At 36.7% G+C, this 14549-nt stretch overlaps 2 protein-coding genes across 2 annotated transcripts; one reads left to right on the top strand and one right to left on the bottom strand.

Moving 5' to 3' along the window:
* The first annotated feature begins 1118 nt into the window (after positions 1-1118).
* On the top strand, positions 1119-5654 carry LOC107797106 (serine/threonine-protein kinase 52). Its single transcript, XM_016619967.2, has 6 exons — positions 1119-1672; positions 2733-2854; positions 3913-4109; positions 4208-4382; positions 4742-4876; positions 5051-5654. Exons 1-6 carry the CDS (start codon positions 1339-1341, stop codon positions 5255-5257), a joined length of 1170 nt encoding a protein of 389 aa, XP_016475453.1. The 5' UTR covers positions 1119-1338; the 3' UTR covers positions 5258-5654.
* LOC107797107 (bidirectional sugar transporter SWEET5-like) lies at positions 5611-7759 on the bottom strand. The gene is made up of 6 exons (XM_016619968.2): positions 7477-7759; positions 7328-7364; positions 6623-6839; positions 6302-6463; positions 6088-6207; positions 5611-5999 (listed from the first exon to the last, which is right to left on the bottom strand). Exons 1-6 carry the CDS (start codon positions 7517-7519, stop codon positions 5859-5861), a joined length of 720 nt encoding a protein of 239 aa, XP_016475454.1. The 5' UTR covers positions 7520-7759; the 3' UTR covers positions 5611-5858.
* Between the last annotated feature and the right edge of the window lie 6790 nt (positions 7760-14549).

Raw genomic sequence — 14549 nt, 5'->3', positions numbered from 1 at the left:
GAAATAAATAAAAAACAGTAGAGTGTTTACTTTATAGAGCTTTTATTTTATTTTTATTTTTTTGTGACTTGTGAAGGGCATAAATAGGTTCTCCAAGTTTACTTTATACGTGTTTAGCTACTAGGCCATGAAGGAATTTGAAAAGGAAACCAAATCATATTTACGCTGTATACAATACAACTAAGAAAATATTCATTGATATGACTAAAATTAGTTGGTAAATGGTATGTCTCCTAATTTTCTTTACAGTTAAGTGCATTTATGTTTAATGGAAAAAAGAACATTTAGATTTAAGTAAGCTCATTGAAATACTCAGTTTTGGCTTCATTCACATGCAAAAACCAAATTACTTGGTTGTTACTTACAAGTCATGATTAATGCGTAGCAAAAGACAAATTATTAATACTATTAATCTGTCCCCTAATGCTTGGCGACTTAACACTGTTTGTAAAGTTTAATTTAAAGAAAGATCAGTCAAATGTAAAGAAATCTCTTCTTATAGTGGAAATTAAAAAGGACAAGAAAGGTCAACCCTGAATTTATTTTGTAAATATCCATGTCTATCATCGTTATAATTTAATTGCACGGTTTGAGTTAATCATATTTGTCAATTATTTAATCTAAAACATGGAAAGCTTGTGATTCTGTTAAAAATTAAAGGATGTATATATTATTAATTACTAATAGATATAAAGAAGAATTTCAGTAGTACTATTCAGTCACCAAGAAATCATAATTCGACGTGGATTCATATTTTACTGGTCGTTGTTAATATCGTATTATTTTCAATTCAAACTATATATCCAAATGAATATTTTAAGAAATACAGTAGAGTTATACAAAACTTGAATTTAGAAGATATACAACAATTTTGTGTCCATTGACATAATCAGAATTAGTATGAGTTTAAGTTGTGTATACTTATAGTATCTAAATTTTTCACACAATCAAGTAAAATTAAACAATCTTATAATAACAGGTAAATTTGATAAGTTAATATAGAATAAAAGTAATAACCTAGTATGATGGATTAAATTTGATTATTAGTAGTAGTAAAATAAATAAATATTTAATGTGAGTTGGAATATTTTAAAGAATAAATAAATTGGAGAGAAGAAAGGAGAGAAGAGAGTGGTGGGTCATTGTGTTGAGGCAAATCCATGTGCCCACATGGCGTTGCTCTGTGCTCATAATACTCTCTTCTCCTTCTATAATCCATACATACAATTTTTCACCAGAAAACACTGAACTTCCCCACCCCTTTTAATTTCTTCCATTAGAATTAAAGGCGTTATTCAATTCTGTCTCTGCTAATAAACTTGGAAATTGAAAGCAAGAATGGAGAAGGGGAGTGAAGGGTTTGTAAGAGCAGATCAGATAGATTTGAAGAGTTTGGATGAGCAACTGGAGAGGCATCTTAACAGAGTAAGGACTATGGAGAAGAATAACATCAAGAAACCACTCGATGATTCTTGCATTAACTACACCACCTTTTCTACTACTACTACTGCAGTAGTGGCGGCCAGCAACCACCCCACAACCACCGCCGCTCCGACGAAGCAAAGATACGACTGGGAAATTGACACTTCTAAGCTAATCATCAAAAGTGTCCTTGCTCGTGGCACCTTTGGTACCGTCCACCGTGGCGTTTATGACGGCCTTGATGTCGCCGGTCAGTTTCATTTACTATTTTTCCTAAATAATTTTTACCCTAGTTTAACTGGTTAATTTCTTCACTTTTTTTTTTTATGTTAAGTTCAAATGTTAATGCTATACGGCTAATGCCAAAAAAATATAAATTAGCCAAATATCGATCACTATAATTTAAGCTCTTTCATGGTACCAGCTTACCTTATTATAATCAGTTAATTTAGCATCATTATAATGAGGCACTGCTAAAACTTCATTCACCTATTTATTATCTTTATTTAAGCACTGAGCATCAGCAACTTTTCATTTCCATGAATCCTGTCCTGTCCGTCTCTTTTTTTAATTTTTATTTCTGGGTTTTTTTGGGTTTGAGGGTTTGGGGGGGTTCCGTCCAGCATACAGAAAATGTTGACATTCTTTTTCCTTTTCATTTTTTTCTCGTAATCTCTAATTGATTAGCTAATTTAGATGGTTCACACACTGGTTTTTGTATAATTAACAGAACAGAGAGGTAAAAATGGGTCGTGCAAAAAAGTCATTTAATTTATGGCATAAGAATTATATATTTTTTTTCTTTTTCCTTTTTCCTAATTGGTGTTCGGGGTGTGTTGGGCGGAGGGGTTTTGGATTTTGCAGAATAGAGGTTCGTCAGTTTGAGCTTTTTCTTATGGAATCCGTGAGTAGCGGCACGGGTTTGGTTTGAAAGTTTTTGCAAGTTGCAGATGGCGGCATTAACTTTGGGTGGTCTTGCATTTGTTGCTGTATTTCTGAACTTTCATGTGATCCAATCTGTTATTTAAGTATTAAAGTAATCTCAAATTAATGCATGACATCTACAATTCTGGATCTCATTTTCCTCTTCTCTCGTTATTAATGCTATTCTTTTTTATTTTATCTACTAGCCTTTTGGTGATAGTTTGCTTGTCATTGTCACTGCTACCGGGCCTTAACATTGTCCAAACTTACTCTTTTCTTTTTTCTTTCCTTTATTTTGCCTGGTTAAATTTACAAAGTTTTGCACCATTTTAAAAGGAAAAAAAGAAAATAACTTTCTAGTTAACATGTGAATTACTTGGTGGCAGTTAAACTGCTAGATTGGGGGGAAGAGGGCCACAGGACAGAAGCTGAAATAGCATCACTAAGGGCAGCTTTTACTCAAGAAGTTTCAGTGTGGCATAAGCTTGACCATCCTAATGTAACTAAGGTGACGTTGAAGCTCTTCAACTCCTAATTTGCACGAATGATCTAGACCTTGTTATATTACTGCTTGTTCGCTGAACTTCATAGATTAATGTCTTGACGGTATGCTGAATTATGTGCACTGTCTCGTATTGAAGTCTTCACTTAAATGACCAGCGGCATGAAACAACTGTGGAGCTCCTATACCTTGTTTTAGTTGTATACACCACCTTATCTAGCTTTTAGATGATTAAACTATAGTATATGAAAGAGTTTGCTGCTACGATCAAAAGGAGGGAAAAATGGAAAAAAGAAAATGAGGAAATGACTTGAATTACGGATATTGTTTACACTATCATTTCTTTTTAAATCCTAACAAATTTTGATTTCTTATCAAGTTATGAACAGGAGATTTGCTGCACTTGAGCTGTCACATTCCCGTGGGAGTGCAGAGCTCTTAATTCTTAAAACATTATTGCCAAAACTAGATAAATCATATAGTACTCCAGGTTTAACTGAATAATTTATTCATTAATGGACCAGAAACCTTTACAGTAAAGGTAAAACTGTGCTCCTTAAGGGACTGTAAAAGTGATGTCAAGCTTTCGCATGTCTTTATTAGTAGAAAAAGTAACTCCAATTTGAAGTTCGTGTTCATTTTATTTAATGGCTACTGCATATTCACTATGTTATGATGATTGGATGCATACTTTTTAGTAGCATATGTCATGCATGGCTAACAGAGTTCGGAATTCTATCACTGCCCATTTAATTTTACTGGGTTCGAAATCTACTCTTTGTACTTATTTAGTGGATTTTTAACACATATACAGAGTCTGAGCCGAAGCTACTATGTTCGAATGAACGTATATGTTACATACTAGATCCGTCCCTGATGACTAAAGGCCAGAGGAATGTAGAAACTTTATTTGTCCTGGTACTCGTCTAATGTCAACTGCCAATCATTTGGAAGAGCACATTTTCAATGAGATACAACATATGGGCTGATTGTTGGCTTAGATGTAAAATTATTTTGTTATAAACTGTTTATCTTACATATGAATACATCTCTCTCATGTATAGTTCATCGGGGCAACCATGGGCGCATCTGGGCTAAATTTACAAACAGAAAGCGGTCATATTGGCATGCCTAGTAATATATGTTGTGTTGTTGTGGAATATCTTCCTGGAGGCGCCTTAAAATCTTACCTTATCAAAAACAGAAGAAAGAAGCTAGCATTCAAAGTTGTAGTGCAGATGGCACTTGATTTGGCCAGAGGGTAAGTGCACCTTGTTTCGTTTTCACATTTCTAACACCATGTCTCTATCGAGGATTTGTCATTTATCTGAAACCAGGTCAATTAATTGAACTTTGTAGGTTAAGTTACCTTCACTCTCAGAAGATTGTGCATAGAGATGTCAAGACAGAGAATATGCTATTGGACAAGTCACGTACTGTAAAAATTGCTGACTTTGGGGTAGCACGAGTTGAGGCCTCTAATCCTAATGACATGACAGGGGAGACAGGAACCCTTGGCTATATGGCTCCTGAGGTACTACATTTGAACTGGACTAGGATTTCCCTTTCCACAGATAGCCTTATATCTGCCTGTTTGTTCTCTGTTCATTTAAATGTTACTCTAATCACTTCTAACACCTATGGACTTATCTTTCCTGTTATCTCAGTATAACTTCAATGCACTTAAGCTGTTGATTCATTAATTCACTGCAGAATGAAATCTCTAGTGTTAATCCTCTGTGACAAATTTTGATTTCTCATTCTGTTTTTGTCTAGTCTTCGTTTACCTCTCCTGGTAGAGGAATGGTAAAGATTAGAGTACAGCCCCCAAAATCAAATAATGAACATGTGATGTAAAATTTTTGTCTGTTGATATGTATGCTTAAACTACAGGTTCTCAATGGCAACCCATACAATAGAAAATGCGACGTGTACAGTTATGGAATATGTTTGTGGGAGATATACTGCTGTGACATGCCATATCCTGATCTCAGTTTCTCAGAAGTGACTTCAGCCGTGGTTCGCCAGGTAAACTCTCCTAGTTTAGCACAAGTACATGAAAGAAGATAGAGAACAGAAAGAGAAGAACACATATGATTTCCTCTTGTATCTAAGCTTGTAATTATTGACACGAGAAGGAAGACGTTTTAATATTTGTTTAGAGTGTCCTTTGCTTATTATGGTTTGTGCTCTGTCACACAGAACCTGAGGCCAGAAATACCAAGGTGTTGCCCAAGTTCCCTTGCTAATGTGATGAAACGATGCTGGGATGCTAATCCTGATAAGCGGCCTGAGATGGACGAGGTAGTATCCATGTTAGAGGCTATTGACACATCTAAAGGCGGGGGAATGATCCCCGTCGATCAACAACAGGGTTGTTTCTGTTTCCGGAAGCATCGTGGACCTTGAATGCTCAGAACCCGTGCAGATATATATATAGAGAAGAGGTTAAATCTATCTCAATTACCAAATATTTCATAATGACCAGAAGCTCCTGGTGATTGTGGGTATTGGCTGGCAAATTGGGCTGCATTTCTCTTAGATGGTGTAAAGCTTATACCTTTCTTTTCATATTCTTCATTTCACTTGTAGTTGTTTGGTTTTACTTCTTTTAAATATAAATCTTCCCCGATATTTGACATTGGTGAGTTTGGCGATCGAGTGGGCTACCACCTTCTTCTATGTAAGATTGACATTTACATAACATAATATGTAAAAACAAATTGAGGAAATGTGCGGCTACTTGCACAAATAAAGCACTATTGGAAAGTTAAAACCGAAGGTATAATGATAATCAAATTTCTCATACATATATTTTGGTAAATAAGCACAATGTGTGTTTATTTATATCATTTCCTGTATATAAAATTAAATGAAGTGAAATAAATTCTATATGACTTTTCCGACTTTTTTTTTTCTTTTTAAGCACCATATGACCTTAGAAAAGAGTGGTTTTTTTTTTTTTTTGTAGATTTGTGCAGCCATCTGGTTTAAGTAGTAGCAATATTTATCAGACATCTGATGACTTGGTTTTGGAAGCGCTGAGTTCAACCTCTTTTTCATCTTCTTCGTTCCAATTGGTAGTGCGGTAAAAAGCTGCATAAAGGATGAGCTGCACCAATCCAGATACTGTTCCCAGACCATTGGGTATCTATTTTATAATCAGGAAGAAAATTAAAAGACATGTTAGTGACTTTAATTCGTAGTACATAATTAAATATGTTGGCGAGTATAATTACCAGGATATAGGGATCAAATTTGAGGAGTGCATAGCATGACCAAACAATGCCATTAGCAAAGTTTGCTATTGACAAGAAAAATGGCATGTATTTGACACTCTTGGTAGTGATAACTTTCTTCTGCTCAAAGACAAAATTGAGAACAATTAATATATATGGTTGTTAGTCTCTGGTTACATATTCAATGGAAAATTGATGAAAGTGAACTTCTTACCATGACTGTCAATGGTGAGGTGTACATAAGTACATTGAAAACTATAGCGACTATTCCAATAAGCATGGATCTTGACTTGGTACCGTGGAGGAATGTCAGTGTGACGAAGATAAGGATTGCCATGAAGATTGCTTCAATTATCAAAGCAATAATGATCTTGCGCTGTTATCAAAATAACAGAAAGGTTAAGAGTAAGAGTATAAATTGATTGTACTATTTGCGGAGGCAAATCCAAGTAGGTTCATAGATCGATCTGCCTCTTACTCCTCGTTAATTTACTACTACTACTACCTAAACTAAAAGGAAAGAAAGAGTACATACACGCTTTGCCCAATCGGAGTAGACGAAGAAAATGGCGACATAGAACAACTCTAGAGCGAGACCAAAGCCATTGATGGTGATAACCAGAAGGCTGTCAGGATGAACGAAGGGCATACCATAAAACACCCACACTGCACAATTTAGCACTGTTGCAACATATGGGTCTGGCTTGAATTCCATCACCGACTTTGCTTTCACAATTTTCAAAAATGTTGGCCTGCAAAAAACAGCAATGCAAAGCTAGGAGTTGTATGTATGCATGAGACTTGTTAGAATGTTTCAAATTGTTTTAAGAAATGAGTTGCTGTATATTGTCTTGGCTTGGGTAATCCTAAACTAATGAGAGATAGCTGTAATTTGCCGTTAAGTTAAATTCAAAGTTCATTTTTAGCATAAATTCAGAGCCAAATGTATCTGTGTTATTGGTTGATATTGGATTATTTATGTTATATTGCTCACTCTCCAGATGTCTAATTCTATGCATGTCTAGAGAACGAGGAGAATGGTATTAGAATGTGCCAATATTGGTTGAAAGAAGGGAATTTTGTCTTCTTATATTGTCTTTGCCATACTAAACTCACTTCATGAGTTACCTTTTTAAATTTAGTTTGACGCAATGTCATTTTTTAACAAGATCATTAAGAGGGAACTAAGGTTACGTATATGCAATGATGAAGCAAATTAATCAAGGTAGAGAGAACTTACGCAGGGGAGAGGAAGAGGAAGAAAGATATGACATTACCTGCATGATTTAATACATAATAAGAAGAGTTAAATTAAGGAATTACTATAATATTTCCTTTAAAAAGATAGTTGGAGGAAACTAACTATAAGAAGGTTATATAGGAACGAACCAATAATTCCTACAATAGTCCTAATTGTGTTTGGATCGGCCATCTCTCTGATTTATATATGAAAATCAGAAAGTGATTACGAAAAGTTAAGAAGAAGAAATCAAATCCTAGGAGATGGAAAATGGGGATGGAAAAGCAAAGCAGTGAATTTTATAATCATATACAAATATGAAGTTGGATATATTGAAAAGCAGAGTAGCAATTTGCATGAATAGTATGGAGGCGGCTGTCTCTGATCTTATTAGTATTATTTAGACAGCCCTCCAAATAAACAGCAACACAATGGTTTTTTTGTTTGAGCAAATTATCCTTTTTATAGGCTAATCTTGAGAGGTAATCCGTAATCCTCAAAGGCTGATCCTTGCTTGACGGTTTCCCTCCCACTCAAGTGATCGATTTGGCTCTTTTTTCGGCTATTTTCAACCTCATGCATGCACGTTATCCACTAATATTGCAAGAATGTTGGCTATTACTAGTTTGTTGGGCATATTATTTTTGTTTATCTTGGCTAGGATTGGAGCCGGGTTATATTGTTACATGCCTCACATTATGTGGATAGGAAGTAATTGCTTTTTTAATGCAGAGGTGGATCCAAAACTTAAAATTGATGGATTCTTACTGTATGCAATCTCAACTTAATATTTAATAGTAATAACTAATTTCATAATTAAATATTTATAGATATTTAATAATAAACATATTACGCCCCAAAACTGAATTCTATTTTCTTAAACTAAAACGTCAACATCTAGCCTAAAAAAATATTAAACAATTCACTTTTTGGAAATTTCTTTCAATAATGTATTACTAAGAATTAAATCAAGTTGGAGACTTATATATTGTTGAAACAAGGAGTTTATAAATATAATGGCATACAATTACAAATTTTAAAAGTCAAAGATTTACATAATAGGTGACTCTCGGGTTCGAGGCCTGGATATGGAGTCGTATTCGTTAGGGAGTATTTTACCCCCAATATATTAACCATTTGTGACAATTCTGCTTTCCAAGCAATACCATTAGACAAAGCGAATATTGTTATAAAATATAACTCAAAGTAACAATATGGAACAAGGAAAAACAAGCTAAGAGATATAGAGAGAAAGAGAGGAGAGATTCTTATTTCTTCTTCAATTGTGTGTATTTTTCTATCTATTACAAGACCTCTATATAGGCATGAAAAGTGAAGAAAATATGTCATTAAATATGTCATTAAACATAAAAAAAATATGTCATTGAATATATCATTAAGCATTTGAGATGAAGATCATGGAGGAAGAGTAGACATCCACCATAATTTGATATTTCTTATAACGCTCCCCCTTGGATGTCCATAGATAATGTGTCTCGTTAAAACTTTATTAAAAAAAAATCCTAGTGAAGGAAAAAGAGTACACATGTTCAGGAATACGCTTTTTGGTTGCCTCATTAAAAACTTTGCAAGGAAAACCCAATGGGACAAAATTGTCACGACCCAAAATCCAATTAGTCGTGATGGCACCTAACCCAACCCGCTAGGTAAGCCAACTTTCAACTATCCAATCCCAATAACAATTATTAAAGAAATTTAAGTAAATAATTATCTTAACCTTATACATTCCCTAAGAACTGGTAAGTACAAATCATGAGCTTCTAAGAATAGAGTATACAAAGAGAAAATGAAATAAATACATAGTCTGTTTGAATAATACATAAACAGAGCTTTTATAAATCTAAGGCTACCCTGAACAAAAGGCAGCTACAACAGGAACGCATGTACATCTTCAAGTCCCGCAACCATCGAGCACATCAACAACAACAGCCAACATCTGCACGCAATGTGCAGAAGTGTAGTATCAGTACAACCGACCCCATGTACTGAGTAAGTAACAAACCTAGCCGTAGGTTGAAAGTAGTGACGAGCTTCCACCAAGGTCGGGTCCAAAACCAATAGTCCACAACAATCCATTACAACATAAAGCAAATAATACCAGAAGTAACTTAGGGATAAAATACCCAGCCAAATCATGATTTCAAAAATAGTAGTTCTTTCTTTCAAATACATCAATGAAAAACCAAATCGTTTGCTGGAGTTGCCAAAAATATGAATAGTTTGAAATCAATAAATTTCTCCCAAAATCTTGTCAATAATAAATAAGATGTTTTATTTTCCTTCCGGATAATCTGTGTAAAACAAATGCATCACTATGCCCATCTGTCAAAAAATGTGTGAGAAATCATGAATGATGTGATGTTGTACAACATGAGAAAAAATACATCTCTATGCATGTATGTCGTGTGTGCATGCCAATATAATGCAACTCAATGATAAAATCATAAACAGCCCCTCGGGCAGAACATCACTCATATACAGCCCCTCGGGCAAACCTCACAGTAAATCGGGCCACTCGGGCATACCTCACAATCACTCTTGCCACTCGGACATACGTCACAATCACTCATGCCTCCCAGTCACTCAGCACTCGGCACTCGCACTCAGTAGGTACCTGCGCTCACTGGGGGTGTGTACAGACTCCGAAAGGGCTCCTTCAGCCCAAGCGCTATAATCTGCACGGACAACTCACGTGCTATAATAATAAAGTATGCTGCAGGCGGGCAGCCCCGATCTACACTCATCCTCACAAATCAGGCCCTCGGCCTCACTCAGTCATAAATATGATGCAGGCGGGCAGCCCCGATCCACACTCATCCTCATAAATCAGGCCCTCGGCCTCACTCAGTCATAAATATGATGCAGGCAGGCAGCCCCGATCTACACTCATCCTCACAAATCAGGCCCTCGGCCTCACTCAGTCATAAACCTCTCAAGCCACTCGGGCATTTCAGTAAAATAGGGCATTCGGCCCAAAACATTTATATGCATCAAAATAGAGTTATAAAACTGAGTTATGATATGCAATGAAATGAATATGATTGAGTATGAATTTTCAATTTAACACAATAATTCACAGCAATATGACCTCTGTGGATCCCAATAATACTGGCACATAGCCTCAACATGATTTTTAATATGCTTTTCAGCTCAATTTCTTTAACACATAAAATCGCATGAAAAATGCCAAGATTATTTAACTATAAAATTCCACATAAACAATTATGTCACAATTTCTATAGTGTACGCCCACACGCCCATCACCTAGCATGTGCGTCAGCTCCCAACAATTCACAAAATACATATATTCAGGGTTCATACCCTCAACTCCAAGATTAGAAGAGTTACTTACCTCGAACAAGCCGAATCCAATGTCGAGCAAGCTAAACAATGCTCCAGAAATCTCATTATGCGCGTATCAACTTCCAAATGGCAAGAATCTAGTCATAATTAATTTGATTCAGCCCACAAAATTTATAGGAATTAATTCCATATCAAAATACTAATATTTTCACAAAATCCGAAATTACGCCCCAAAATCACCAGTGGGGCTCACATCTCGGAATTCGATAAAACTCACAAAATCTGAATCCCCATTCAACCACGAGTCCAACCATACCAAAATTACTCAAATCCGACCACAACTCGACCTTTAAATCCTCAATTTAAACTAAGAGAGTTTTCAAACTTTTTTAACTTAATTCACCAATTAAATAATAAAAACAACCATGGATTCAGGTAATTTAACCAATATTGAGTTAAGAACACTTACCCCGTTGTTTCCTCTGAAAATCTCCCAAAAATCGCTTCAATCCGAGCTCCAAATCGTTAAAAATGAAAAATGGGATGAAGCCCTATTTTCTGAACTTAAACTTTCTGTCCAGACCTCTCTTCTTCGCGAACGCGACAGGTCCCTCGCGTTCGCGAAGCACAAAATGTGCTTCCCAACATTTGTTCTTCTCGAACGCGATGCTTAACGGAGCCCTTCTTCGCGAACGCGAGCTCCCCTTCGCGAACGCGAAGGCAAAAACCCATGCCCACTATGTTTCCCTTCGCGAACGCGATACCCCATACGCGAACACGATGCACAACCCAGCTTCTCTTCGCGAACGCGAGACCCCCTCGCAAACGCGAAGAGTAAATCCTGCCTGCCACAAATTCCTCTTCGTGAATGCGAGGGCCCACTCGCGAACGCGAAAGAGAAAAATCCAAAAAATGCAGCAACAGATATCAACAATCTCACCAAGGCCAAAAATGATCCGTTAACCATCCAAAACTCACCCGAGCCCCTCGGGACCTCAACCAAATATACCAACAAGTCCTAAAATATCATACGGACTTAGTCGAACCCTCAAATCACCTCAAACAACGCTAAAATCATGAATTACACCCCAATTCAAGCCTAATGAACTTTGAAATTTCTAGTTTCTACAAACGACTCCGGAACCTATCAATTCACGTCCGATTAACCTCAAATTTTGCACACAAGTCATAAATGACATAACGGAGCTATAAAAATTTTCAGAACTGGATTCCGACCTCGATATCAAAAAGTCAACCCCCCGGTCAAACTTTTCAAAAATTCAACTTTCGGCAATTCAAGCCAAATTTCACTACGGACCTCCAAATAATTTTCCGGACACGCTCCTAAGTCCAAAATCATCATACGGAGCTATTGGAATCATCAAAATTAAATTCCGAGGTCGTTTACACATAAGTCGACATCCGGTCACTATTTTAACTTAAGCTTTAAACCTTGGAACTAAGTGTTTCAATTCATTCCAAAACCACACCGGACCCAAACCAATTACCCCGGCAATTCACACAACAATTGTAAAGTATAATTTGAGCAGTAAAGGGGAAAGCGGGGTTGTAATACTCAAAACGACCGGTCGGGTCGTTACATTCTCCCTCATTTAAACATACGTTCGTCCTCGAACGTGCCAAGAGTTGTTTCCAAGCCATCAAATCACTGTTCCATCTTTCCACACACGTACCCGAGGGTGAACCCAAGTCACCCTATCCCACATAGGCTTGACTACACAATGCAACTGAAAATCATTAATTTAACCTTAGCCCATAACCCTTGGAGTTTTAATTTCCAACCTTAAAAATTTCTTTCAAGACACGAATCTTACATTTACGTACTGTATAAGTCCGAATAAGCTGCATCGAGCTATAACTATAACCATGGATATAATCACCCAGTATATTACACAACTCGCATGCTCGTAGCACCATTCCCGATCACAGTAATTACTCCAAACCAACCAAGTACTAGTATAAAACCTCATATCAAGCCAAACCTCGTTCCAAAACCTTCATATACTGCCAATGATGAAAGAAACAATCAAAAACTCATAACCACTCATCAGATCAACTAGCCATGGAGCTCTCTCGCCCAACCAAAACTATAACCCTCTTGAATATACCATAATCAAGCCTGATAGTACCCATTCCAGGTCCAATGACCTTATATTACTAAACATAACTGCTCCACAGATATACCGCACCAATATAACTCGGAGCCACAACTCGTGCCATCCGTGCACTAATACGCAACAATTCAAATGCACCCAGTCATGGAAAATGACTCAAATGAGAGAACTGCACCGCCAGATTAACAAGTACTTCCACAACGAAACGTTGAAAATTCATCATACACCGTAGAACCATCACTCGATTCTAACACGAGGTTCATATTATATACTCCGAGCCACCCTGCTCCAATTTAATAACGACGGAGAGGCAAATGACAAAAATACCACACAAAAACCCGAAAGGACATAACCATTACGCTATAGATCATGCAATACCCAATTACTCATCATACTCAAATTTCGCTATAAAGCTCAAATAGAACCACACCATCTGTGCACATAACCAATGAATCACAACTCCTCGTAGCATAAAGGAATAACTCACAGATCATTTGAGAACACAAATAAGTTCAACATCAACCAAATGACACATCCCTCAATAATAGCAGTATGGACCCAACCATTCCGGCTCAGTGTAGAATACACATCTTAATTGGGCCTACCTATAGACCCCCAAATCAACTCGGGTTACCCACAAATAGATAAAAATTCTTCCGAAAATCCATAATGACTGAATCATAACCCATTCTATCATATGGCTAGCTCAGGCCACAACTTCACAGTCCACAACCATGAAACAATCTGCTCCTGAGAACTCCCAATCTCCAAATCCATAGAACACACGAATCACCATATTTGATTCCATCTCCACCGCCCGAATGCCTAATAACTCTCTCATACACGATCATCCCACGAGAAATACTTTAAAAGTTCTTCTGTGCCAATTGATAAAATTTGAATATCAGCAGTCTATCAACCATGTGAGTACCATAATACTAATTTATACCTCCGTAAGTAAAAATACAATGCGCCTTCTGAAGTCCGCCCCTTTTCTCATACAACACCAAGTAGTAATAGTATTTATCTAGTTATTTGAAACCGTCCATGTTGTCCAACATTCGTTACGTTCTCTTCAAGACTGTACTGCCACCTTGTACATGAAAATCTAGCTTTCGTACAACACGTAACATCTATATTGCCATCATGTGAAAAGCATAAGAATCTTATTATCAACTTTGAGTCACCAATAATTTACATATCATTTTTGTTAGAAACCTTTCTCTTGCATCTTTCCAGGAGGAAATTACAATACCTAACACGTTCTCCACACCGGTAGAAACCATCAAGAATACTTTGAAATCTATTTGCACATAATCAAGCCCTTAAAACTAAATTCCTCTAACTCGACCAAGCCACGCAGGTCGCCAAGTCCAGGTGTATTGCCACAAAGCACCTGTAGAAAACCCCCACATCATAAGCACTCAAAGAACCGATCATATCCATTACCATACTGATCCAACCTACTACCAAGCTGTCCTATTTCTCCAAGTCCCTCCGAATTTGTCTTCAGATTGATACTTCTTCTTGCTAAAATACCATGATCTTTAACCACAACTTACCCCACAAACATTAACATAGAACCACAACGCCCTACGGCCCATAAGCAACTATATTCTTCTTAAGAACCTTCAAAGATACTACAACTATAACACTCATTCTGAGAATACCTTATGTGAATTTGAAATTGTTCTTCTTATCTTCCTTATACAAATATATAGAATCCATAGTCATATAGAATTTTCGCAAGTCCAGGCACCATC

Source organism: Nicotiana tabacum, chromosome 22 (genome assembly GCF_000715075.1).
Source record: "Nicotiana tabacum cultivar K326 chromosome 22, ASM71507v2, whole genome shotgun sequence".
In the NCBI taxonomy this organism is placed as follows: Eukaryota; Viridiplantae; Streptophyta; class Magnoliopsida; order Solanales; family Solanaceae; genus Nicotiana; species Nicotiana tabacum.
This window is presented reverse-complemented; position numbering and strand designations above follow the sequence as displayed.